The sequence below is a fragment of the Melospiza georgiana genome, chromosome 3 (genome assembly GCF_028018845.1).
Source record: "Melospiza georgiana isolate bMelGeo1 chromosome 3, bMelGeo1.pri, whole genome shotgun sequence".
Lineage (NCBI taxonomy): Eukaryota > Metazoa > Chordata > Aves > Passeriformes > Passerellidae > Melospiza > Melospiza georgiana.
The window spans coordinates 33,969,054-33,997,053 of record NC_080432.1 but is presented as its reverse complement, the minus strand read 5'-3'; the positions used below and the strand labels follow the sequence as shown (position 1 = coordinate 33,997,053).

At 35.6% G+C, this 28,000-nt stretch overlaps 1 protein-coding gene across 1 annotated transcript in view; it reads right to left on the bottom strand.

The window, feature by feature from the left end:
- The window catches only part of USH2A (usherin), a 372,550-nt gene that overhangs the window by 232,565 nt on the left and 111,985 nt on the right, over positions 1–28,000 (bottom strand). Inside the window, exons 21-25 of the mRNA XM_058020039.1 lie at positions 11,814–11,944; positions 5,954–6,080; positions 5,471–5,572; positions 3,995–4,183; positions 3,348–3,478 (exon numbers count right to left, since the gene is read on the bottom strand). Coding sequence (XP_057876022.1) covers positions 3,348–3,478; positions 3,995–4,183; positions 5,471–5,572; positions 5,954–6,080; positions 11,814–11,944 — 680 coding nt within the window. The remainder of the gene's footprint in view (positions 1–3,347; positions 3,479–3,994; positions 4,184–5,470; positions 5,573–5,953; positions 6,081–11,813; positions 11,945–28,000) is intronic.

Sequence of the window (28,000 nt, the reverse complement as noted above, 5' to 3'; positions counted from 1 at the left end):
GGATGCTCAAAGACTGTAGAATTTGGAAAGCTATGGACTGTCCAGCTGTAGACAGATGCACACTACTCAAACAGAAAATGCCTGAATCAACCTTATCAAATAGATCTCTGCTTTAAGCAGAGATTTGGAATAAATAACTCCAAAAGGTCCTTTCAACTTAAATGATTTTGTGGTTCTGTATTGCACTTCTCTGCAGGAGCCAGTCCCTGCCTCACTCAATCTGCTTATAAACATGATTTTGAAGATGAAAGGAATATCCAGACATAGCTCTGAGAAACAAAACAGATACGATAGGGGCTGCATTAGAGGCTGAATGACACTTTGCTAAACCTGCCATACAAAACAGTCTCAACCAATGTAGAACTAGAAGAGTGATCATGGCTTTAGCTCCTTTGAATTGCAAAGTCTTCCTGATATTCAGAAATATTAGCAGAGACAAGCAATAGACTTCAAAAAACTTGTCAAGGACAGGCAGTCTTTGAGCCCTTTCATGGCACTTCTGCTGACATGCAGCCAATCACTCCAATTCAAAACCTAGCTCAGTTCAGACCTGCCAGCCAGAGAGCAGAGGCCCAAACACAGACCCCTCAATAGCCTCCTCAGTCAGTCACTCTAATGGAAAGGAAATAAGAATGTTTTCCTGACACCTAACAGAGAGAAATTACTGCTAACCAACAGGAATATCAGCCTCACTCTCATGTGAGTACCAGTCACTTCTTTGCCAGATTTTCCAATTTGAGGTCTCAAAATTTCACATTCCTCCTTAGCTCCATCACAGGTAACACTTTGATCTTGCACTCTTATTTTACTTCATGCAGATATTGAAAAGTGCAACTCTTTGGAAAATGTTCTTGCAAGACTTTTTTCTTAGTTGCAGCTTTGCAGAACCAAATCATCAGTGACAATGTCTCAGGAGCCAGTTACTGGTATTGCATAGAAATCTGATAGTGCTTTTGTTGCTGGTGAAGTGGTCAGCATCAAAAATCAGTCATGCAAACTTTATCAGCAGTAGCAAAATCTTTTTGTCAAATAAACTCATGATGAATCATATGCCAGAGTGAGAGCTAGTGATTCATACTAGTATAGCTGGTCACAGATAGCTTGTAATTATTATGCCTGGATCCAAAGATAATCAGATTGACCTCACTGGCTTGAGTTAATTCTCAGGGCATGGAAGTCATGGAAGAAGTGACCTTTATGCACAGCACCTTTCCAAGACATCATTTTGTTCTTGGGCAGAAGAGGAGAAAGAGTCTTTGGCTGTTTGGTAGCAGTCCAGCTGTGTGTGTAGCTGCAGTCATTCCCAAACTATAAAGCTAATAAGAGAGCTGTGACCTATGCAAAGGGAAGGGTCAGGGAATACCTGGCACTCAGGCTAAGTGGTATAGCTCATAATCTGTTTTGCTGTGCAAGTGTCTCCTGACCAAAGCTCCTAACAAAGACATCGTAGCTCATGCGCAACAAGCTACACCCCTCATTTTCACTTTCTATTAACCTCCTCTTGTGAGATCAAGTGTACAGAGAAGCCTTCTGTCATCATTATCTAGGAGCAAAACACAAAGCTGAGAGACTTGGAAAAGTGCGCACATACTCATCCTCTCTAAAATTCCTCATCTTAAGGCTATGGAGATGTTGAGTTCATGATTAAATTTAGATAAAAGAAATTTAAAAGACAAATGCTAAGGAAATCATCCAATTTTCAGAGCTAAAAATGCTGTAAATATAAAACTACCAAAAATCTGGAATTGAAAAGAAAAGGAAATTATTTGTCTAATTCCTTTGTGCTTTTGACTCCACTTTTAATTTCGTAAGTCTCCTTTTTCCTTTGTAGTCAGAGTCTATTTTCTCATATTTCACAGAGCAAGAGAGAGGGAACAAGACTGACCTACTACCAGAACCTCCAGAAGAACCCTGTGAGTACTCCTCTCATAAGAAGTGCCCCTGTGCTGTGAATTACACACATACAATCCTTTTTTAGGGTGGGACAGCAGCATAAATGTAACATCTTATGCTACTGGCTCATGATCTCAAAGTCATTACTTCAAGGCAAAATTAAAGTAATAACTGTAAATAGCAAGACTTGCTATAGGTAGTCATGACAATTTTTTTAACTAAGGCTGCTTTTAAAAGAAGAGGCAATAAGTTCTAGCAGAATTCAAAACCCAAGAAAAAATCAGTGGCTGGCAAAGCCAATAGTATAAAAAGTAAATATGGAGTAAGTTATAGTTGACCTGAAAAGGAGGAAAATATATTTATATGGTTTAGGTCAGAAGTTTAAAAGAGAAAGCCCATTAGACATATTGCCACACAATAAAACAGGTTGTGACATGACAACCATTAGCAAAACAGCTGCATGATATGAAATAAATAAATTAATTAAATTCAATAAAAGTGCAGAAAGAGCAGATTGGGTCATAAAGGATAACAATGCTCTCAAAAATCTCTAAAAATAAATTATTGTTTCCTGGAACAACTGAAAAAATGTATTTTTTCCTATGTCATCCTCTGTAATACCTATTAGTTGGTGCAAGTATATTTGACCCACTAAGCAGTGGTAACCACAGTCTAATTATACTCAAAATCCTTGGGAAAGTAAAGTATGAAAATCCATAGCCATATAGCTAATAAAAGAATTTGAAAAACTAAACCAAACATATTAAAATTAAACAAGATATTGGAAATTATAGAAGCACAAATAATTCTGAGCATAAACAGTTTTATTTAACAGACACTATAAAGAAGGTTCATAGGCACTACCTCACAAATTTGCCTGATACAGGATTTGTGAAACTTCTCTACAGTGTCGGGAAAATGGCGACAGAGATGAGATGGAATTAAGCTGGAACTAACTAATTTCTGCCTGTTTCAAGTCAAAAGAAACAAAAAATATGGATTATAAAAATAAACATGTACCTTAAAGAGAGTTTTATGAGGAGACCAGACAATTTCCATCACAGCCTTTTTGATTTATAATTTAATTGATTTTGTTTTAGTATGAGAACTGGGAAAATAGATAAACTTTATGCTTTCCTAGAAATTAAATCAAAGCTTTTAATACATGTATTTTATTCTTTTTTCTGATCACTTCTAATCCAGTTAAGACAATAATTCTGCTTTTCATACATTTATATCTTTCTTATTTATGACATAAATAACAACAGTAACTTAAAACTTAGAATCTGTTAAAGAATTTTGGCTCCATTATAGTGTGCTGTGCAAAGCATTTCAAAACTAATAAGACCCGAAAATAACTTCTGGTTTGAAATTTCTTTCAGTGCTAGTTTTGCTTTTGTGGAGAAAACTTACAGGTCATGTCTAAATAGAGTTAATCATATTTTTGAACTTACTGCAAGATAATCTGGGCCATCTTTATTGTAAACAAACAAAAGCAACCCATTCAGTTGATCTGTTCTGAATTTGAATGAGATCTCAAATTCCAGTCCACCACTGAAAACACCTGAATGCAGCTCCAGGAACCCTTGAAAGAAGGTGAATGCATACATAAGTTAATCAAATAAGTAAATTTGTTCAAGAAATCAAAAGCAAAAACCTAGGTGCTACTTTATACTCTGACATGAAGAACTCAGGCTTCAAAATTATAGTTCACAACTTTATCATTTAGCTTTGAGGACATTTATCAATAACGTACAGCAAGAAACCAAACCAATAAAGTATCCTAAATTTTTTTTTACCTGGCTTTTTTTTTTTTTTGGCTTTTTTTTTGGTTGATAGGCATCTTTATATCCCTACAAAAGCTAAAATTCACCTTTCAGACACACGTCCAATCTGCATATAGTTACAGCAGCACTATCTGCAATTCCTATTCCATTCAGCAACCTTCTGTCAGCCAAGAGACACAATTTTAAACCAACAAAAATAATCCCATATAGCTAAAGCTGCCTTGAAAAGAAGACCACTGCAACACTTTTGACACAACCATCTTCTCAATTATCTCAATAACAAATTTGGATAGAGCAATAGCACAGCAAACTACCTCTGCCAAGAAAATGTGCTCCTTTTGAGAGTCCAATGGGGCATCCTTCCCAAACATGGTAGACATTGTTTTGTTCTTCAGCATCCTGCCAGTTCAAAGATTCCCAGTTCTCATAGGGAGTATGTACTTTTTTCAAAAATAAGTCACTGAGACAGCCCACAAATCCTTTCTGGACTATAGTCTTCATCCCTGCAAAAAGGAATTTTTTTTTTAAGTCAAACACCTGCAACTAAATGTAGGAATTAATTTATATGTTTTTTACATGCTGTCCCTATCATATAAGTCCATGTGTGCATAGAAAACCAGCCATCAATCAGGTCATAAAGCTGGCCTCCAAGCTAAATCCAGATTTCTGAATGGGTCTAATCACTAAAGACAGCACCTACTGCTGTGTAGCTGAAAACTATCAAACTTTTTGAGATTTTTGCATGCAGGTACTTTTAAATCAACAACATAAATCTACTCTATGAAAATCCAAAAAAGCTTTCGTTAAACAAAACAAAAATTCTGAAGAAAGGCATGCATGTGGTGAGCAGGAAGCAATAGGTGAGGCAGAGAAATACAGGTTTAGAAGCTTAATCGGGAAGTTTTTCCTTCCTTTTTTGTCTAAAACAAAAACCCAAAATCAACTACACTTAGCTGCTATCCCTTCTTTATTACTGGGGGCAAAAATTCAAATCTGTTTTTATAGGTGCCCTACTCTTAAATGGTATTGTTATTCAGTCTCATTTTGAATATATAGCTGGTGTTTTTGAGAGAGGCATCCTGGATTTCTTTGTGAACCAATGCTTTAGAAGAACAGATGCATGTTTTTCTGGTTTCAGTGCAGTGAAATAAAGAAGAGGAAGTTGAACTCTAGTGTACCCCACATCAAGTCAACCAGATTTCATGTCAGAGGCAGAAACACAAACTTAATAAAGAATCTGACTTTCAGATTAATACAAAAAAAAAAACAGAATTCTGGATATGAATTCACAGAAAATAGCTGATTGTATACTTACATAGAAAGTCACCTCTGCCATTTGATGGCAGTTTACATATTTGGCATATATACTAAGTTTATGTATGAAAACTTATACTTATTGATTCTTTGAGAAGCCAGATATGATCCAGCTCCTCATAAATTCTGTATCTGTAAAATACAGGTATATTCATACACCTCTGAGATCAATGCAACAACTTCTGAAGGATACAAACTCACACCAAAAAGGCCAGTATGTTGTACTCCTGCATCAAACTGGGATGCATAATCTTGTGCTTAAGCCAATACAAAAAATTTACACTGGTATTTTGGAATGAATTTGTGAAACTGTATGTAAGTTTCACACTCATACCAGTTCTGTATACAAAATCCACTGAAATGTACACAGACCACAAAAAGTGCTTTAATGTTGATGAAATCAACTATATAGAGATTTCAGTCTATCCCAAAAGATAAAATTTTAGAAACTGTACAGACTTATTTATCATACTTACCTTCATCCTTTCTTACAATAGTATAACCCTGTGGAAGTCCTCCAACAAAAACTCCCGTGTTCTCTCCAATAATGGTACTGCCACTAGTCGCTAAGGAAGAACCTGAACAAAATAATTTTTTATTCACATATTCAATGCTTTCAACAGATTTTCAACTCAATAACAAAATATTGGTACTTTATAAAGAGACTAATGTGACACAATAGTCTAAGAGTTTCATAATACATACCCAGGAAATATTTACAGCTCTATTTAACAACAGGAGATCAACACAATTATAAATTCACAAGCACAAAAAGACTAAGTACTCAATTATCAAAGACTCACAGTGGAGAGATCGCTCAGATGAACAGATAAACCAGTAATGACAAAATCGTCAGAAAATGGAGTTAATTTTTTTTCTGTATGGGTGAACATAGATAGTGAAAAAGCAAGTGAGCAATATCCTTAGTAATACCAAAGTTATTTAAATGAATTGATTACCTGTGTACTGCCCATCCACTGTGATGTTTCCCAGAGCTTGAATTCTTGTAGCAATTAGTTGGTGCCAACTGTTGTCATTATACACTTTTCCACCATCATTAGTTGGAGTGACTGCAACTGCAGATCCCTTTTTATTATAACAGAAGAATCAGATTTAAAATATTTTGAATGTAATATTTAGAATAATATTTTACTCATTTATGACAATTTATAGCATATTACATCTAAAAATAAAGACAGCAGTCCTATGTTTAACTTCCTTTGGACTGCTGAATGATGTTTAGGACTTATTTAACCTTCTAAATTTAAACACTAAATTTAACATTCTCAAATAATAAAGCATCCAGTTCAGTGTCTATTAAAAATAGGAAAATCCTGTGTAGTTCCTCTGATAAAGACAAGGATGACGCACAAATTATTGAGGGTCATGTCACTCAGATTTTATATTTTTATTTAAATTATGTCTCTATTTAACTACTTCAAGGATTGCTGTGGCTGTGAAGTTTGACGGCCATGGTTCAATGTGCCATCCATGGAGAGCAGCTGCATATCAGGATTCTTAATTGCAGCACCTGTCCATATGAAGGGATCCAAAAGAGGGTGCATGTGTAGCACAGCGGATGCATTTTCCCTCCATGTTAACCTGGTATCAAAAGCACTAACATCTCTAGATGAGAAAGTACCATACATTTATGGGGATAAAAGCTCATACCAAGAGATTCAGGAAAACAAAACAAAGCAAAAACACCCTCAAAACAAAATCTCAAACAAAAAACCCAATCAAATAAACAAACCAAACTAAACAAAAAAAGCCTCAAAAGGTAGTTATTGAGGTGGGTTTTATGGTACAAGAGATGCTTGTAAAAATGTATTTAAATTCAAGGAGAATTTTTCCCTGATTTTAATAAACAAATAAAAATACAACATGAAGGGGTGAATTTAAGGACATCTATTACATATACAGAGAAATCTTTTCTCAATTGCTGAGTAAGAGGAGTGTAATAGATGCAGTTACCAAACTAAATCTCAAGAATACAAAGAACCAAACAAAATACGACATAAATTAGTATAATGATGTTATAAAAATAAAATTAATAAATTTCAAGAATTTTCTAGATATTTATATGCAAACAATCATCTAACTTGTTAATAATGCCTATAAGATTGCCTTAGGACTTTATATCATTCTTAAACTATCTGGGAACTCAACATTATTCTGCTGAACCCACAAAAGAGAATCGTCTTGTACAGCAGGCAACTACTGATAGAAAAATATTTCATTATAAAGGTACTGTGCTATAATCTCAACCACTCCAGTTACTTTATGGCTTCAAAAAACAATTTCCAAAAAGTACATAAATGAGAAATTTGGTTGCTTATAATTTGGGGGCCCAGCTTATAACTTTGCAGCAACAAGACAGACAGTTCAACAGTTTTTTTCCAGATGTTCTAGTATTATTTTTGATCCATGGAGAAAAGCTGTTGATAGAAACAATCACCTATTTTGATTAATACTAAAACACTTGTATGAAAATTTAGTATTCTGTCTTAAGTGATGTTCATCCATTAGAAATTGCATTTTGGCACATAGACTTATGAACCCAGAACACATTTAACATTTAGCATAGGGGACTGTCACTCTGTATCCTATGCATCAAAATATCTATGTGATGTGCACATCTATACACAGTTAAAGAAAAAAATTATATCCTGTGAATATTTACAGCACGTTTCTAGCTCCATTCAGTCAACATCCTGGTACTGAGGAGGTTTGGAGAGCAGTCCCTCTGCCCCAATAATAAGAATACAAAGCTATATATCCTTACATACTGATGGCACTTTCTCATATACTATTTTTTATTGTCTTCTCTCCTATTTCTACATTTTAATATTTTACAAACACACACATTTCATTATCGTAGTTTAATAATTAAAACCAGAACTGGTGTCATGCCCAATTAATGTGCCCTGGTAGCATGCCCATTAGTTTTTCCATTAGTGAATTCAACAATACTAATGGGATTACTAGCATGGGATGCTAATTGGGCGTGACATAAGAAACTGGCTTACTTCTTAGCATACCCTTGCTAATGATGAAATTAATGAGCATTTTATTAAATGCTGTCTCATCAAAGTGTACTTAGTTAGCGTTAAAATTGTTACAAACGATGCTGCATTCTAAAGATCAGGTGCCTGAATAAGTGGCTGTTCATATTATGTTTGCCAACAGTCTAGTGTATTAACAGTTTTATACATCAGAAACCACGTTTATTTGTAACCAATTCAATCTGGGACCACACAAGCACACGTGCTAACCTGTGCTTAATTTTGGAGGGAAGGAATGTAAAAGACACAAAAAAGTGTTCAGGGTTCAGCATGTGCTGCACTGGAGAGGCCTTTTTACACTTTTTCCATAATTACCAGTCACTCTGGGATCACATTCAAACAGCCTGCTGCAAGATTGTTTGTCATGAATTTTGGAAATATGTATTTTGAAATCTGCATTATTTTGCTATGCCATACAATAAGTCTTAATGTTTGGTTGCTGTCAGTAACAACTGAGTAAATATAAATGATTCTGTCATACTGATGTTTACATTGAAAATCATCACAAATATGAATCTTCAGAGATACTGTCTCAGGTGCCAAAGTCTGAATGCAACAACACTTGTCCCAGTCAAGTTCTCTTAATGCTTAAACTCCTACTACTAAGAAGGTGAACAAGTACTGATGTTTTGCCAGTGCCAAGGAGGAAGGTCTAGTTGAGACACATAGCCAGGTATTGTCTATCTTCCTTCCTTTTATTTTGTGGAATAAAAACCTCACCCTCAGAGTGTGCCTAATACTTTGGCCTCTCCATGACAAGAACAACAAACAAGGCAATGCACACAAGGAAAGTATCTAGTGTTCCTCCTTTTTGCTATAAAATTTAGTAAATTAATCATCTTCTAAAATAGAAGAGCTGGATACAATTCCCTCCACCCTGTGAGAAGAACCTCAGTGTATCCTCAGGCTGTCCTAATCACTTAGGAAAAAAGGTGCTCCATGTTTGGCTTATATTTCCACTGTAACTGATTTCACTTGGTATAAGATATTCAGTGCTTCCCTGGGAAAAAAATGAAATTACCTCTAGCCACTGAAAGATAACCATAAATTTAGCTGGAGTTGATTGTATAATTTAGGTGTAGATGTACAGACATCACAATAAGAAGAAAAATCCACAGACAGCTGAAGCTTTACAGAGACTCTGAGTTTGGAGGAAGCTCTATAGAAAAATTTGATTGTTCCAAAAAGACTAAGGAAAAGATCAGTTTGCAAAAAAAACTCAGGCTTCCTGGACCATGGACAGTAACCCACAAAGAATGGCAGTAAAACAGTTAAGAAGGAAAAAAGAGCAGTTGCACAGCACAAAAGGGAGACAAAAAGGAACAGTCAGACAACAGCCAGATGAATGGTGGTGTACATGGAGCTCAGAGAAGTATGAATGGACACAAAGAAAAGGATTTGAAATTAACACTTAGCGAAGGAAGAAGCGAGGCTGCTGAAGGCTCCCCACCAGGAGGACTTGGCAGGACCATCCCCAGAGCAGACACAACAAAGAGAGAACGCGCGGCTGATCACGAGCAAAGATACGGCCCAGCATCCCGAAAGGGACTGAGGGTACAAATAATTAACCTGCCACAGGTCACAGCTGGAAGGGAGCACAGAATATTACACCACACTGCTGCAGATAAAAAGCTGCAGAGACACAATTGTCATCAAAAAGAACGTTGGCAATCTCTCAGAGAAGAGCATAAAGGAAGGGCCATAAATGTTTACTGTATATGTCATGACTATAATTAAAGACAAGAATGCCTATAAACAGGCTAAGACACCACTTGATGTCAATAAGAAGTAATTAAAGAATTTGCACACTAATGCAGACTGTGATGCACAAATGAAAGATGAAGAAATGCTGCTAAAGTACAGGATATCTGACACTGTAGGGAAGGAATAGCAAATCATGGCTAAAGAAAAAAAGAAACAACTTCGACAAAAACAAAGAAACAAATGTAATGACAGTAAGGTAGCACAGAATATTAGGGATACAGAAGACTGAAATTTTTCAATAACTGAATTTTCAGAGGTAAAACGAAAAGTTTTCTACACAAAACACTTTGATGTAGGCCACTGCACCCTACTTTTGAATCTGAGAATGTACAGGAATCTCTTCCACATTATTAATGAGAAATTATAAAGTATTAGCTTTCAAGATATTAAATCAACTATTAAGACCTACACTGCTCCTGGATACCTTGAATGACAGCTTTTTTTCTTTTTTTTCTCTAAACAGCAATTGAAGCACTGAAGCAGCACAACAGGCTATTTCATAAGAGGAAACTATTGAAATGATGAGCCTAAAAATAAGCATGGAAGAGTTGCCTGATTCAAATGAAATAAAAAGATAAAGAAAGATACATTCATAAAGAAGTAATCTGTTAAAATTCAAGACAGTAACTGTTGAAAATACTACAGGAACTGAGAAGCTCTAAGGACTGAATATGAGACCTGCTGGGATTTTTTACACTTAAGAGATAGGTGAAAAAGTGGGGGAAAAATTAAAGCCCCAAAGCAGCCACTCTTCCATCTCTCCCTCTTCCCATTCCCCTGATACTGTGGATCCAAAGAAATAAAATATCTTGTAGGGAATGATTTAAACAACTTAACATAAAGCTACTTTAAAAGAAACAAATCTGAAAGAAGGATTAGGAATACTACTGCAGGCATTAAAATGTCAGTTGAAAGACAGCCACTCCAATTAACCATCAAACAACAACAAAAAATCTAAATAAACCTCAGAAGATCTTGCGAGCGAAATAAAACTTTCCTTTCAGTTAAAAGAAGGTATAGGTGTAAGAGAGCAAAAATAGAACTAGTCTCTATTAAAATGTTTATGAGGACAATATTAACAACATTAAGCTGGGGCCCAAAATCTGAAGTACACGATAAGATAAAGCCTGCGTGTAAATGCTGTAGAATTAATAGAAATGTGTATCTTGGGCTTAGAAGCAGATTCAACATTTTCTAGCATTGGGATCACATACAAGCCTGCTTCTGTGCAGCACCTTGCTTCTCCTATAGGTGTTTCAAAGCTTAAGGGGATTTTCACTACTGCACAACACCTTCACGTGGTCACAGAGCGACTGTGGCAGAGCTCAGGAGGCAAAGGTTAAGAGTGGGTCAGAAAAATCTGATAATTATTTAGTTTCTTGCATATTTATGAAATATAAGTGAGGCCATAAGGTTTTTTAATTCCATAAGGAGATCCAGTTTTGGGGTGCCCAGAAAACACAAAATACCCAAACAGAAATGCAAGGCATTGTGGCCTTACTTTTTATTTTGTTGCTACTTCTCTCATTTATATTTTTGCATAATGGCGACATGCTGATCTCTATAGGGGAACAGTCTCAAGACGAAAGGCTTAAAAATAATTGACTAGCATTATATAAACTTACTAACTAATTCAAAACTTAGTTCTGCGCAACTTTGAAATCTTGTTAATTTAAGCTGTAGTGGTGTTAAGTGGCACTGACAAAAAAACCTCACTCATAAAAATGCAAAAAAGCCCATCTTATATTGTGGCATACCTGACAAAAAAATCAGCAAAGATTTAATATTTCAGTTTTTCTCTACTCAAAATCTCTAGTTACCTATGGGTTCTGAGAAGCAAGTTAGCTTGTATCAATTAAATTTAAAAAACAAACAAACAAAAACCAACCCAAAAACAAAACAAAACAAAAAATTCCCAAGGATAAGCATGTAAAAAGTACAAAGGTAAATTATATAAGCAACTTTTATAGGATCCTGTCTTTTGTTGTACCTGTGGATCAAAAAGAAAGTAAGGACGCCCACTCTTCAGCTGCAGTGCAATGTACTCCTCCTGATTGCCAGGTGATGCAGAGAAAAAAATCAAACCATCAGGCTCCTGGGTTCTAAAGTTCACTTTAATACCTGGTTAGAAAAAAGTAAATAGATGGTTAATACCAAAAGTGGTTCTTGTAAGTTACAACAAAATTTACAAATAAAATATCATTTTAAAAACAGCAGCAACATCACAAAGCAAAATCAAGGAAGTTCTGTTCACCTAAACCCTTGCTACACATTGAAGGAGAAATTTTACTAATCCAGACTGAGGCAGCCCTTGAGAGAAATTTCTGTGAGCCCTTATTCATCTCTAAAAGACATGCAATTGTGACTAATATTGTTTAGTAACTTCTTTCTTAGGAAAACATAATTCAGATATTAGCATAATATTCTAAAAGTCGATGTTTTACATGTGGATTTTCATTTTTCACTTAACATTTCTACAGGTAAAACAGAAATGAGGTTTCTACATGCAAGGATTTGAACAAATAGTAGGGTTTTGGTTCCAAAAGATATATGTATGTGTTTATATGTAAATTTTACTTATATTATTTTATAAACATCATATCTAAGTGCACAAAGAACACATGGAAAAGAAGTAGTTTTCCAACAAAAATTGGAAATATCCAAAAGAGTAATGGATGAACTAAGCTTCATTAAGGACTTTCCAGATCATAATCAATAGTCCTCCATTTAGTTTCTGATAAAATCCCTGAGTGTGTGGTAGAGCCATGCTTTTCCTGCACCAATATTTTGCAAAGGGAAATGAAAAAGGCAGTAATAGCAACACCCATCTATTCTATACACTTCCATGACATTTCTGTATAAGGTGCTTTACGGAACAAGGTAAGTAACTGGGTTTTACCCAACTCTATCAAACTATCCAGTATTTTCCTTATTTTATGACAGGCAGAAAACAATAAATTACTAAAGATTTTACTGCAGACAGCACCTATATTAAAAAAAAAATAAAACTCATAATTCTGACACACATTCATATGAGATTATGCTTGTACCTGAAAGAAATATCCTTTGGCCTCTCTACCTAATTCCATCCAAAGTTTTCATGTAAATAACATGATGCAATCAGACACAAAGCAATGAGAATCAGTCCTGCTATTAAAACACCTGCAAAAAGCAGATGCACACAAGTAGCTCCTGCACATGAAAAAACTCGGCCAACAGTGTCCCCAGTTAAGGAAAAGCACCGCTTTGCCTGGCTCAGAAATGAGCTCTTGCACTACTGTGAGCTTCCAGGTACTTCCAGCTGCACTATCTGCTGGAGAGGCTGAGACTGATGGCCTCTAATCCCAGCAATGGGGAGCACAGTTAATTTAACAAGCTGCCAGTATTTTCATGAAGCTGCCAAAAGACATTTCTGAAGACCAGAGGATCCTTCCTCACACCTGATGCAGAAGGACTAACACAAACAAAATAATTTAGTTTCTGCAAAAACACCATACACTCTTTCATAATATTGTGTTATATTGTACATAGACATTCTTGTATAATATTGTGTTAGAAAATATAAATTAAATGGTTCATAGCAGCAAAATTGCAGTAATTACAGAAGTTTTCAACTGTTATGCAGAAGCCTTCTTTTTCTTTGGCTATTGAAGAATCCTGCTTGTAGCTTTACAGAAATTATTGATGAGTCAGGAGCCATTATTTTCTTCTAAATTAATTTGCCACATATTAAAGAACTAAGAAAAAGACTTCATCCCTTTAAGTTCAAGGGTCCTTGGAATTTCTCATGAGATAAGGAAGTTCAATATTAATAATTTCTCATGTTTCTACAAGTGACTACAAGAGAGAAACCAAACAGTAAGAAAACTTCTGTCCCACAGACAATATTTTCACTGCACAATAAAAAACTTGTTAAATTAATATTTTTCACAAGTACACAGTAATTAATGCTGGACCTCCAGGTCAACACAAAGCATACCCAGAAGCCCATTCAGAGTGGTAGCAACTACATGCATGCCATTTTTCTCTTTTAGTGGCACAGAACACTGGAAATGGATTACTTCATTTGGACAGAGAAATCTTTCCTTCCAACATCAGAGAAGTTTCAAAGAACTTGAAAACCACATTGTATTACCAAAAAAAATCTTCTTTTTTTTTTTCATACCTAAGGGGAGGGTGAGATATTTTTCAAGTTTCTCAAAGACTCGTGTCTATTATTTCAAAATGCATGTCTAAAATCTTAATTTCAATGTTAAATATAACATATAAATAGAAACATAAATAAAGTGGTGACATTACAATTACTTCCGTAATTTGTCATATACAGAAACTGCATCTCAGCCACACTACTCATGCTACTAAATCTTGGATGGAAAACATGACCATCTGTGGGGCATAGTAGGAAGGTACTTTTAACCAACTGAAACTTGAACTGCAACTCAAGAATTCACCTAACATGCTTGCTTGTGTGACACAAATCATTGTTCCACAAGAACTTATCATTTCTGGGATAAAAACCAACAGGAAATTCTACTACAAATTAAACATTTATGTATGTCATACAAATAAATTCTTTCATTCCATTTCAAATTATAGTTGCAATTGGAGAAGCTGTCAGAATTCCTTTAATTATAAATAAAGAAACTTATTTAATTTCTGTAATTGAATTTCTTTAATTATAATGGCATCGTACAAAAAATAATACAAGCATTGTATATAATGAACATAAAAGATGAAAAGAAGACTACAGAGTAATAAAAAGGACAAGTAAAATAAATTATTAATTATTAGCATTAGTGTTTTCAAATATCCCAAATTGTATTAGGGCAGACTAACCTTCTATCAGGACCTACATACTTTCAACTTATGCAGCAGCAGATTGGGACTGGATTTCTGTCCTAGTTTCAAAGATGGCACACCCAGGTTAGAGTGGGAATAAGACTGAAACATGACCAATGCAGGCATTTTCAAATGTATCCAAATGAGATGCAACACCAGCACGTTACCCTGCAAGGGACACAGCCCTGAAAGTCCCTTTCAGGAACAGGCTGACATTACAAGTAAAATTATATAATATTACTCTAATTTTTGATGTGCCATAACACAAAAATTTCTTTTTTTGTTCAATAAAGAAAATGCATATGGTGGAATTTTTCTTCCCCCTTTTTGTTTCCTTCATGCAAGTTTAGCAAGGCTCAGAACTTCAGCAGCATTTCACATTCTACCTGGATCCAGATTCTTCTAGCACATTTCAGTATGATTTATAAGACCAGCACAAAAGTATTTAAGAGGCAGAAATGTGCTCTTGAGATGCTGACTGCATTTCTGGCAAGTTTACAGAGCACGTGGGATTATTTTGAGTTCAGAAGAAGCAGTTGGCAGTCAGCAGGAAAATAATAAATTAGAAACAGCTCCTAGATTAGCATAACATATACTAATAATTTATAATTATTACAGCAATAAAATTCATTTCTGACTAATGCAAAACCCTTTTTTCTTGCAAAATAAAAAGTTTAAAATAGGTTTTATTTGACCAAGAAACCATTCACCCAGAATATAAGGGTAACAACTTGCTGTAACATATCTTTCCAAATGAACTGAACTGAGTTTAGTTTTCCTAAAAAAAGGTTTCTAAAAAGTCAAAACCATTTCAAAATACAAAAACATTTAGAGTCCTCAAAAACTGTGTTTTGACTTTTTGGTGAAGAGTAGAGGGGAGAATGTAGGCAGGGAGGCAAGACAATTGAAATCATCTTTTGCAATAACACTTGAGAGATTTCAGCAAAGTAACCTACTTAAAAATTAATCTTGTCCCAACCATTCAGCAAAAAATACCTGTAAAGTACCTTTCTCTAAAACTAGATATTCAGAGTTGAAAATAGCTAAAAAGTAGAAGTTATTATAGTCATTAAATACAAAGAAATTATCTACAAAATCTCAAGACTCCTCACCAAAACTTACATATAACCACATGAACAATTCTATTCAAAAGTACTAAGAATAGTCACATAAATAGATTTCCAAGCTTGTCAGTGATCAGCAAGGCTAGTTTTAGCTTAATTTTCATAAATACATCAAATCCCAACCCATATGAGCAAGATATATAATGACAGGATTGATACCTCAGCATTTTATGGATAATTTCCTTGCAAACTTAGGAAGAAAATAAACGGAAAAGAGCATACATTACAATCAGAAAAATAAAAAAGAAGAAGTCTGCCAAATACCTTGAAAATCAAAAAGCAATTTCAAAAATGAGTTTTGCATAATCTATGAAGCACATCCATTTCCAGTGATTTTTTCCCAAAATTGTACAATTGTAGGAACATAATTTGCATTTCCATTTTACTTATATTGTTATAGGAAATGGTTTCAATAATTATATAATTGCACATTCTAATGAACAGAAAATTGTTGGCAAAGAAAGTGATCACTTTATGCTCACTGAGAGCCTTATTTGTGCATAATGACAGCTAAAATGAACAGAAATTGTATATAAAATTTTGACGACAGCATTAGGCTCTCAGCAGTCCCTTCAGGATGACAAACCTTAAGTGTTTATTTAACATTAAGACTGTATACAAATGCACTTGCCTAATCAAAATACATTTTTCCATAGGAATTATAAACAAAAATCTGTTTTTAACTAGGAAGGGGAGAGATGGAGAGTAAAAAATCTCAGTTGCTATGCACCTCAATAGCATTTTGTTGTTATTCTCTCTGTGAGAGTGATACCTCTTGTCATCACAATAGCTAAAAGAGACAATTATTTTTTAATATATTTTTTATATATAAGAAAACACACCTGTAAGGAAAAAAATTAGAAGGAAGACTTAACAAAAACTGATCAGTTTCCAAAGCAGTTTAATTTAATGGATAGTGGAATTGGAAGAAAAGAAGAAACTCAGAAGAGACTTCCCTGGACATATTTATGAAGATCCTTTACTGAATACAAGGTCTTCTCCACACTTTGTGTGGGCCTATAGCTTCCTGGATTTTATTGAGAGAAAAAGACAGAAGGTCTTCTTCTCAAAGCTGTGCAAGGCCTGTTGTTTTTCATACAGCATCAGGCTTCATTTTTTACTGTTACCTTAATATGTCCAAAAAAACATTTTCAAAGTGCATCATCACTAACATTACACTAAGTTAGTCATTCCATTGATGAAGTAAATCCTCTTCGTTTTTAAGCTGCTTTAGTCTTTTTTTTTAGAAATATAAAATATATATTTAAAAGCCATGTACATATGTACATATCATATGTTTACACACATATATATTTGTATAAACTCACATACATAAAATTCCCAAACTGAAACTGGACTCCCTTGCCTTTTGTGAGCAGAGTAAAAGCAAGAGAATCTAAAAATCCATGGTTTCTAAATTAGACTGTACAAAAGAACTGTATTTGAAAAAGTCTAATTTTATTCAGAATTGACTCAACATGAAGAAATTTTTTTAGGTATTCTTAATACATCAAACTGCCAAAAAGCTAAATCAAACTAAAATGTTGAGCAAGCGTAAACACAGAGTATGGTGAGTGAATGAAAGGAGAAAACACGTAACACTTTTGGTGGAAATCAACTGTCAAGCAAAACCCCAAATCCTCTTGATGAGATCTGAGTGTTTCTTTTACACTAAAATGACTAATTTGATACCTGTTTTTTCTTATTTTGCTTGCTACCCCATTATACCCACTACTGGTAAAACAAACAGGACATTTTAGCTTTAATCTTCTTACTACATAACCCAAATAACTTCAGTCATGTTTGCATTAATGCTGCATTAATCATGTTGTTGCGTATTAATGAGTTTTCGGGCTATGCTAATTACTGTCATAGATTCTGCAGCAGCCCATTAAATATACAAATTACAGAATTAAAGAGCCAGAGCTCTTCATGATTAATCTTTAAATGGAGAAAAACTAATGATGTCTGTACAAAGTTTCCCTCCACTTTTGGCTGACTGAGCCCAATGAACAATCAATTAGATTATTTGAAGAATAAGAATACTGCTCATACTAAAAGATATGTTATGCTGTTCTTCTATGCAGAAGACACACATTTGTAGGTCTCCACCAAATGCATTTCTGTAACATATTCCAGGCTTTAAGGTCTCCCAAAGTGTTGCATGGGGAAAAACCTTATGGATACTCCAATTCATTACTCTATACTCATAGGAATCTGCCGGTTCCATATGAATACAGTAAATCAATCTTCTCCTTTTAGCAAGGACACAAGTCCTGCTACTACCCAGTAGAAAAGATTTACAGCAAACCTTGGTGAAAAGAAAGCCAAGATAAGTTTAAAGTCATTTGATAAGATTTGATGTATTAGTAGCACTTTATCCCCTCACTAACAGAGTGATGCTTTGTCAGGAATAGTGCAATACCTAGTGGTTAAATCAAGAGATTCAGAATTAGGAGACCTTGGGTCTGTACTCAGCCAATGACTGGGGCATGTCACCTGAGAGCCATCACTTAAAACACCTTCCTTCCATTTTCCTCCTTCGTGAAGATCAGTGGCCAATATAGCTTGTGTAAGGTTCTATAATGCTTGAAAAATTCATTACTGTTTTGTCCTCCACATCCTAATACACAGATAAAATCAAAATGCCCACATGTACTCAGAAAAGTTACCTATAGACTAGGCATTTACTGACATTTGAGAGACACTAATACTTCCAAAAGAGGGGATTAGTTCTGCTTCCTCCAAACACTGCACACTATGCAGAACATCACAAGACTTCCCAAAAGAGAAAATTCTCAGTCTGTAGTAATATTATGCTGCACATCAGTAGGTGCAGTTCAGAATTAACTGGCTTTTCCAGGCCTGTCCTATCACTTCTTCATACAATGAAAAAATAAATAAACCCTATTTTATACATTAAAGGATTTATATTTATACAAAGTAATTCTTTAAGAAAAAACAAATCTGCTCAGGGCAAGATTGATCATGGTATGAGAATACTTTCATACGAATTGAAAAAGACTGGTTTACTAGAATTAGTGAACAAGGAAGAGGATGTAATACAAAATTTGAGATTGCTTAGGAAAGGCAGTTAGGGAGCAGAGAAGCTTCCAACAAACACTCAACACATAAACAAGACCATTTAAGGAAATTTAAAAGAGCACTTAAGGGAAGTAAAAAGAAAGTTCAAAGCAAAAACGTGGCTTTTCACAGGTACCTTACAACTTTCTCAGTGAAAATAGAAACATAATTTAGACAATATTAAAAATATTGGCACGTTATCTAAGAAATTGGCAAGATGTAAGAGAAACTGGTTAGACTGCCTACCTAGATTTATCTAAACAAAAAATGAAGGCCTCAGAAAAACATGAGACATCAGATAGGAGGATGCAGGTGATGCCATTATCTGTGAGCATCCTCTGTCATTAGAGTCAACAGCCAGCTCTTTACACAGTCTTTTAAGCAATACTATCATTAAAGAAATTAGTGACCTGCCTCGAATTCATTTATTAAGGCAGTCTATGAAGAGAATTCATAACTGTTTTCCACTATGTACATTGGGAAAGCAAAGCATGAGCATGCAATCCCACCAGCATCACCTTCTCAAAGCACAGATACCAGAGTAGAAATAAAACTCTAATTTTGAAACTCACAGAATCAAATGCTGCTTGGTGTGAGGATCAGCTGCAAATTTGTTTTGTGCTGCTCAATACTGAAGTGAAATATGAACAAAGAGGAAACATCAGTCCAAATTTCACTTAATGCTTTCTTTGATGTTGATGCCCATCAAGCAGAATCTGAAAATTTTACTCAAACATGAACTCTCTCAAACATTTTAAATTATTTATCTTTATTTATTCATTTTTGAATTCTAGAAAAGTTCAAAAGACACTGATTTTGTTAGAAAAGGAAGAAAATAATTTCTAGGAATAAGAATCCTTTATGAGCAATTTCATTAATTCAAAGGTTGATATTTAAAGAATGGAAACAGAGGAAAGCATTCATCTTCATTTTAACATAAATTCTTTAGAGAAAGAACTGTTACCCATATGTGAATTAGTGCATAAAAAAGGTCATCTTATGCAACAAGGGTAAGGTGGGAGAGGCTTCTAGGTGTTAATGCAATGCAAATCATAATTACTAGAAATATGATGACAAGAAGAATCACTTCAAAGATTTACAACAGTGCAATCTGTAAAAGGTCAACATCACAGTGAAATCAGAAATGAGCTGGAGGTCAGTAGTTGTAAATAGCACTTCAATTATAAGCCTTTAGTTAGTATTTCCAGCAGCAGTACAAATGTAACACTGCACAGATAGTAACTTAACTGATCAAGGGAAAAGAGTTAGATTACAACTGAGTAAAATGTAAATACATCAAAATTAAAGTCAGTGTAATGATCTGAAACACAGCAAATGCAGACAACCGAGCACTAGCCAAGGCAGAATCCATCACAGCATCTCAGAAGCTGAAAGCACAATAATGTGGAAATCCTGCAGCAAGTGAGGAGCGTTATTGATTAGACAGTGCACATAAGGAACCGAATAATAACTAAAATAAGCTGATGAGTGTCTGGAGGAATACTAGAGGACAGAAATGGAAATGTAACAAGGGGAAAAAAACCAGAAAAACTTACAGACAGAAATACAACACCACAGAGCAAACACTCAGTAATAAGTATAGATTAAAGTTACAAACAGCAACAAATGCTACTCATGGTAGAACTGAGAATAAAAAAGCTAACAACATATTCAAGTTAATGCAGCAATTTAAGGTAAAGCAGTAAACTGCAACAAAACTGACAAATTAAGAATTAACTGAAAGGAATATATAATATTTTCATCTAGTTGTATTTGCAGCAGTATTTCCCTTGAGTATTCTTCATACAATACCCTTTTCCAGAGCAAGCCTAAAAGTGGTTTTATTTGTAGGGACTAAGCTCAGAAAAGGATTTCAATGGAATGATCAGGTGCAAGCTTTATGTATGGATATATAAGTAGATGTGAGGGTTCTCTCACTGCCTTCTAAGCTATTTACCATCTAATGGAACTACAGCTTGAGCATGCAGCAAGTCCGTCTTTGGAAGCATTAATATAATATTGCATTACATTTTGTTCTGTTACTCCTGTGCCTCTGTACCCAGGAACTGCACACCCTGAGAATTAAGTGTTTTATGGGGTTTGGCATGAAATGTTCACTGAAAACATATCCAAACACTTTGTAGCAATTATGCAGAACATTTTACTTAAAATATGATCTGGAGCTACCCAACCACTGTCTGCAATACCTTAGTTTCAGTGAAAGCACAGCCCTTACAGATCAGGACAGAACAGAAACAGAAAAGTTCAGCCCAACCTCTCCCATGCTGAACATGTAGATGATGGCATTTTTCACTCTAGGATTCAGATACTAGGTGAAATCAGTTTATTCAAAATGTAGTCCTGGAACATGAGAACAAAGTACATCTGCTCCTTTATAGTGTAAACCCCTTTTCATTCTAGTGTTAGGGCCTTGCCTAGATTACTAGTCTCTATCAAGAGTTAATTATGTCCTTAATATGAATTTCAGAATAGACCAGAGTCTGTATCTGCTTAATCAGGAAAAAGATCTACTGACTTCAGTGAGAAACCTACCTGAGGCAGAGTTTATTTTACATTTGCTTTGAATTGTTTAAATTCATGAGAGGAATGCAAAATAAATTCTAAACCAGAAGACTGCTAAAATATAATCTACACAAAAAAATAGGAGATGCAAGTTGGAAAGTTGTTACCAAATTCAAGTCTCAAAAGCAGAAAATTCTGCTGAAGAAGGGTAATATGCAGGATATGCAAGGGAAGCTGCAGCTGAAGGACTTGAGAAAAGAAAAAGCCAAAGGTATGCAATTTACCTTTCCTTTCACAGAACATTTCTTGTGGACCATTTAAGTTAGTACCACTTTGGGAAGTGTGACTTCATAGCTCATTTTGTAGTATTTGTAGTTGTACTTTGAACTAGTTTTAGGTTACTATTTTTATCTTTGCCTTGAATGGTTTATGTATATTTCATTACCTGGTTATGATTTGCAATTTGTACTAACACTGTTCTGCTCACCTCTAGTCCACTTCCACCCTCACCTTGGTCCAAATATTTGTGCAATTTTTTGCCCCTCCACTCCACCCATCTCCTCTCTTCTTTGACCTTACCTACCCTCCTTTCTGCCCATTTCTGCCCTTCTGCTATATTCTCTGTCCTTCCCTTTTGCACCGTTTGTTTCTCCTTCTTCCCCATTCACCTCTCCTCATCTTTTCAGCTGTTCTGTCTGCCCAGCTCCATCTGCCTTTCTTAGACCTTCTCCATCCTTCCCTGATCTCCTCCATTATTTGTAACCCTGAAAGATAGCCTTGGCCCTGCTGTCTTTAAATGATCATGTCAAGGCAAGAAAGCCAACAAGATAAAGCCAACATACTGGGGCTGTTACTGCAAAAGTTAACTACTATGCACTATCTAGAATATAAACAGAGGCAAGTGGTGCATTGAGAAGCTAAGAAATCTAGCAATTTTCACTTAGAAACTACTTCAGCATATGTGTGATCTCTGCTTACTCTCCCTAACGTTTCTCAGTGCACAGAAGGAAGATTTTGTCAGAGATACAGAACTCAGAATCCTTGGACTGGATTTGAAAATAGAACTGGGGCGGGAGGCAGGGAGGGAGGGACCACCTGTAAGTAGTTCTGCAGCATTGGCTGCTGTTACCATTTCCTTTTCCTTTATTGGAAAGCCATGGGCCAATATGAAGCCCCAGTAATTGAACAGGGGATTTTATGTTATTTATCATATGTTAAGATCACATCCACCAAATTCACCAACATCGTCTGCTCTGCCAAGCTTCTATACAGAGTGTGCCATAGAAAACATGACCCAGTGCAGTAAGCCAGCTGTGGAGGTTGTGTCACCAATTTGTAGCCTGGCGTATTCCCAAGAACCTAACCCCTGCACTCACAGTAAACATTAAACACATACAGAAGCATGACACAGAACTAGCATGGCAATGAAATCACATTTATCTTCAGCTGAATATTCACACAGTTTGAAATATTTCAGAGTGATAAATACAACCCAAACCCTCCCTCTGCCCTGGTTTTTAAGAAAGCACTCTGGTGGTATGCAGTGTGCATGGAAAAACTCCTGTGCTGCATCCAGCAACCCAACTAATGTGATCAATACACATTGCAAGGGACAGATCAAATCAGGTGCTCTGTCCTGTGTGCAGTCACCAACCTGGAAAAGCAGGGTGGTACACAAAAATGCTGGCAGTAATGGAACACAGAGGTAACACCCTCCTCCTACCCAGGTCGTGGAGACGCACCGTAGAGGAGGATTAGAGCTGAGATTTTCACCACATGTCCAGATGCAAGTAAGAGCCAGTTGGTTTGGTGTTTCAGTGTTTTTCCCTGTATGGTAAGGAGTTCATGATTTTCTTATGGGTATAACCAATACTCAAAGAAAATTAGGTTTATTACTAAATACTGAACTATAATTGTTGGTACATACCAGAAGGCAGACTACTGTCAACTTTTTTCCTAATACAAAACAGACATGTAAAGATTTAACATTCAACTAATTTTATTAATCTAAATAAAAAGAGATAAGGCCAATACTGAAAATCTTTTAATTTCTTCACATAGCATGATGTCATTTAACCTCCATATATTATGATATTTTCAGGCAGGTATTGATTGAGTCTATGTCATCTTTTCAGAATTTTTAATTCCTTAAGGGATTCTTGAATTAAAGACCTCTTTGCTATAGACTGCCTTTGAGTTGACTTTTACATTATTACTTAAAACTTGAGTGATTACAGAATCCATGACTAATTCAGAATTATGGCAATAAGGAAATTTCTCCTCTTCTACAAAACTCATTGATAATTTTTCTTTCTTTCTTTCCCTTTTTCTCAAAATATAAGGCTTACTGCAACAGAAAAAATCATTCTTGATTACAACACTGTAGTAGATTAAATAAAAGAGTGGGTGATTTGACATATAACATTATTAGGAAGTATGAGAGTTTATATTATTTTGTTTCCAGTGTGATCACTTTGCCACTTGCAATGTCTCACAGGAAGACACACATAAAAGAAAAGGAGCAATCTTTTCTCATGTGCTGTAAAAAGCCACCTTTTTTCCTGTCCCTTGTGTTGCCTGAGGATTCAGATGACACCAGCTTGATTAACTCACTGATTATTTTAAAGTATTGCTTGTGATCCTAGAGCAGTGTAAGGGATATGGGAAAAAAATGTCATCCTTAACAATGCATAATCCCTGACTTATAGATGCTCTTAATGGCACTAAATAAAAAGAATAGTTAAAAGGCTGAATTCTGCAACTGCAGTATCAAGGAATGCCTAGCACAGAATGGCAGAGCCACAGAGGAGGCAAAGGCTCCCAAAAGAGCATGTGTGCCACAGCTGTGCCAGAGTAGGGCTTCCACCAACGGGACCTCGGGTAATCCACAGCCCAAACTGCTGGGAAAGGCTGCAGTGGAGCGGCAAGGCTGCAGCTTACAGTCAGCTCAGCCCTGTCCCACAGCCAGAGCTCTGCCTGGAGATGTTAACGCATTTCCTCCCAAAACATGCAGTAGTTATCCCGAGGCTCTCAGGTGTAGGAGGATTTCAGGAGAACTGGGCATTTCCGTCTTAAAGCAGCCTTGAGCCTGGCCATTTCTCAGGCTGGCTGTGGCTGGTGGTCACTTTGCAATTCTGCAGGAGTACTGTGCTGCCCTGATTTCCACCTCTGACATTTCCCTGGCCCTTTCCCCACCATGTGAAAGGCAGAAGGTCTGGCATAAAACCAATTATGCAGTCTTTGCTTCACCCAGGATTCCCACTCAACTCGTTTTTCCCCTCAGTGCATGCAGTCTAGTGGCATAACAGCATAACAAAGTTTACACAGAAAAACTCTATTTTTTTTTTTAATTAATGAAGCTAACGTGACAATTTAACATGAGTTTGGAACAAGCAGCTTGAATTGGCATATTTCAATCATTGAACTGGAACAATTTGGAAGAGCAAGAATATAAATCAAATGAAAGAAATATTAAAGGATACTAAAGGAGGAAATTAGAAATACTGCAGCTTTCAAAATTAGAAACAACTAATTTTGAAAGCTGCAGTGCAGAGGCAGTGCTTTTATAACAAACTTAGTATTTTTAAAATAATGAACAAAACCTTCAAAAAACAATAATTAGATGTAGAAATCTTTCATAAAGGAACTCACTCTGAGCAGGGCCAAAACTTCTGTGGAAAGGATTACTTTCATCCCAAGGCAAAATTCTTTCTTCCTTCCACAAGTCTTCTCAGTGGTAGACGTTCTTAAAAAGACTTATTGCTCACACCCTCCTTGAATTTTCCCAACAAGGTTTCACCCTGGTTCTACAATTCACTTCATAACTTGTTTCTGGATTAAAAAATATTACCTGGGATGGTTGCACCTCTCAGTCTAGTCTTCATTTTGTTCATCCCATTATGAGGGCTGATAGGAACAAAGACTGAAATTCCTGTAAATAGATTCACCCTCCCTATCTCTGTAGCAAGTCACTGAACAACTTGAAAATGCATAAAATAAAATCCCCTAAGGGCTAAATCTCCACTACACCAAAATTCCCATTATTTACTACAGAATGGAATGCATTCTGTTTGTGACAAGCCATCTACAGGTGAAGTTTTGTTTTTAGTAAATCAAGAAACTTTTAAAGTAAACTAGAATAAAAGAGCATTATTAATCACCAAGCTTGAAAACAAAAATGAAGGAAAGACAAAAATTCTATCTTAAAATGTGATACTATTATGATTGAACTTTTTTTTTTCCTTTACTCAGGAGAATACCTAAGAACATATTCCACTCATAACTTTACCACCGTAGAATAACACTAATTAAAATTTAGGCATATAAGCATGATCAGAACAAAAAATTTAAAGCAGACAGGCTTAGATATAAAGTATCAGGCAAAACCAGATTATTTCTTCTTTTTTTTCCTTTTTTCCTCCTTGAGGTAGATAGCATGTTCTTTTCTGAACTCTGTATAGCACCAAAGAATGCCATCAGTATACTAACCATGACTCTCTGACAATTAAAGAATAGAACAGCAAGATATTTTTGTAGTTCACCATCTTGTTCAGTATTGGAAAATATTATGTGCTGCTTTCTTGACTAGCATTGCATAGATTTCATAGGACAGCAGAGGAAAAGTCTGTTATCCTAATAAATAACACACCCAAAGCACTCTGTAAGAATATGGCCCACAAAATAAAAATCTCTTTTGCAATAACTATAATAAGTACATTATCAGTTGCAGAAAGCACTGGAAGACTTTTGAATCATATAATGGCTTGGGTTGGAAGGGACCTTTTAAGGTCACCTTGTCAAACCCTGCCGGCAATGAACATCTTCAACTAGATCTGGTTGCTCAAAGCCACATCCAAACTGACCCTCTGTTCCCTGGGATAGGGCAACCATAGCATCTCTGGGCAATCTGTGCCAGTGTTTCACCAGCCTCATTGTAAACAATTTCCTTAAAAATAGTCTAAATCTACCCTTTAAAAAACATTACCCATTGTCCTACATAGACCAGTAAGGAAAAGTGGAGCTGCATAACAGAAAATGCAGAAATCTTGAGTTAGTGCAGCCAACACACTTTTCAGGGAATAGCCTTGTTTTATAAACTAAATCATAATCAGAGAGAGAGCAAATAATCATTTCTTAGCAAGATAAAGATAGGACTTTAATAGCACCAGATGTAACAGGTTAGTTTAATAAATAGGATGGTGCAAAACCATAGAGCACTATATAAGTAATGATCAATGTTTAAAATCAATGCTCTTGCAAATTGAAGCCAATGCAAAGGGGCTAACACCAGGGTAAGGTGATCCGGTTGATATATTTTGGATCTGCTGAAATAAATCCATTTATAGGAGCATTTGCAGGATGACTAAGTTAAAAGAGCACTGCAACAGTCAGGCCTGGCTAAGGGAACGCCTCCTCCTACTGTCAATATTTCAAACTGATAAAGAGCTGACCAAGTGCAATCTGCACCATGATGAATAAAAGAAAGCTCAGGACCATTAACATTAATGGGACTTGCGTGACTAAATGCTCATATATTGTTCTGAAAATTTACCCGATGGACCAAGAGACCTTTTTTTCTTTGCTTGTGTTTCCCCTTTTTCCTGCAGACTGTATATGATCAGTTTAAAAATATACTGCAACATAGTATAACCACCTAAAATAACTTCTTATTATTAATATCCCATGAGTCAAAAAAAAAAAAAAAAAACCCTACAGATCTCACTCTGGCTACCTGGAAAACTTGAGAAAATAAAAATTCCAGCTTTATGCACACAGATAAAATGGGATGATCTAATATCTTCGGGCAGAGTGCCTTATCCTTGGGGCACAATGACAAAGACTCTGGCACCTGCCATCTACAATGCATATTAGAGAATACTGAATGATCTGGCACTCTGTGAAAGCTGGTTGAACTTTTTTTGCAAGACAGAAATGCAGACTAGCAAGTATAGCCCTAAGATTGCACAGATCCAGAATATGACTTGGTTCAGTATTTTTAATTTGAAACATGGCAATCTATTTTTTCATCATCGATGTTAAATACCGATCATATTACTAGTGCTGTGCCACAAGCAGGTGACATCTTTCATCCCCACCCCTCCTGAAATCTGCAAAATACCAGGTAGTAAAAGGAGGACCAAGGAGCACCTATGGGGTTAGGGTTTTTTAGAAGAACATGCTGTTTCATATTGGTATATATCTATAGCATAACTGGGCAGAATGAAATAGCATTTTGTTCATTTATAGCTATTTAATTTTAAAAAGTTTATTAAAATAATCTGATATGAGATTTACAGCTCTGTGAAACACCAAGTGTGAAGCCAATGCTATACAAAAAAATATTTAAAGCTTTCATATTATCTTTTAGCTTTGGCAGAGTACTTCCAAAGAAGGTGGAGCAGCATAGAGAGACGATGTTGAGTAGGACAAAAATTTCTCCCGATGTGGAGAGAGACCTCTTTCTGGCAGGTTCCCCAGGAAAAAAAAAAAAAAACAAAAAAAAAAAAAAAAAAAAAAAAAAAAAAAAAAAACAAAAAAAAAAAAAAGAATCTTAGTAGCAGCACAAAAGATAAGTAAATATTCTTTATGACTTCAAGGTTTATCACTG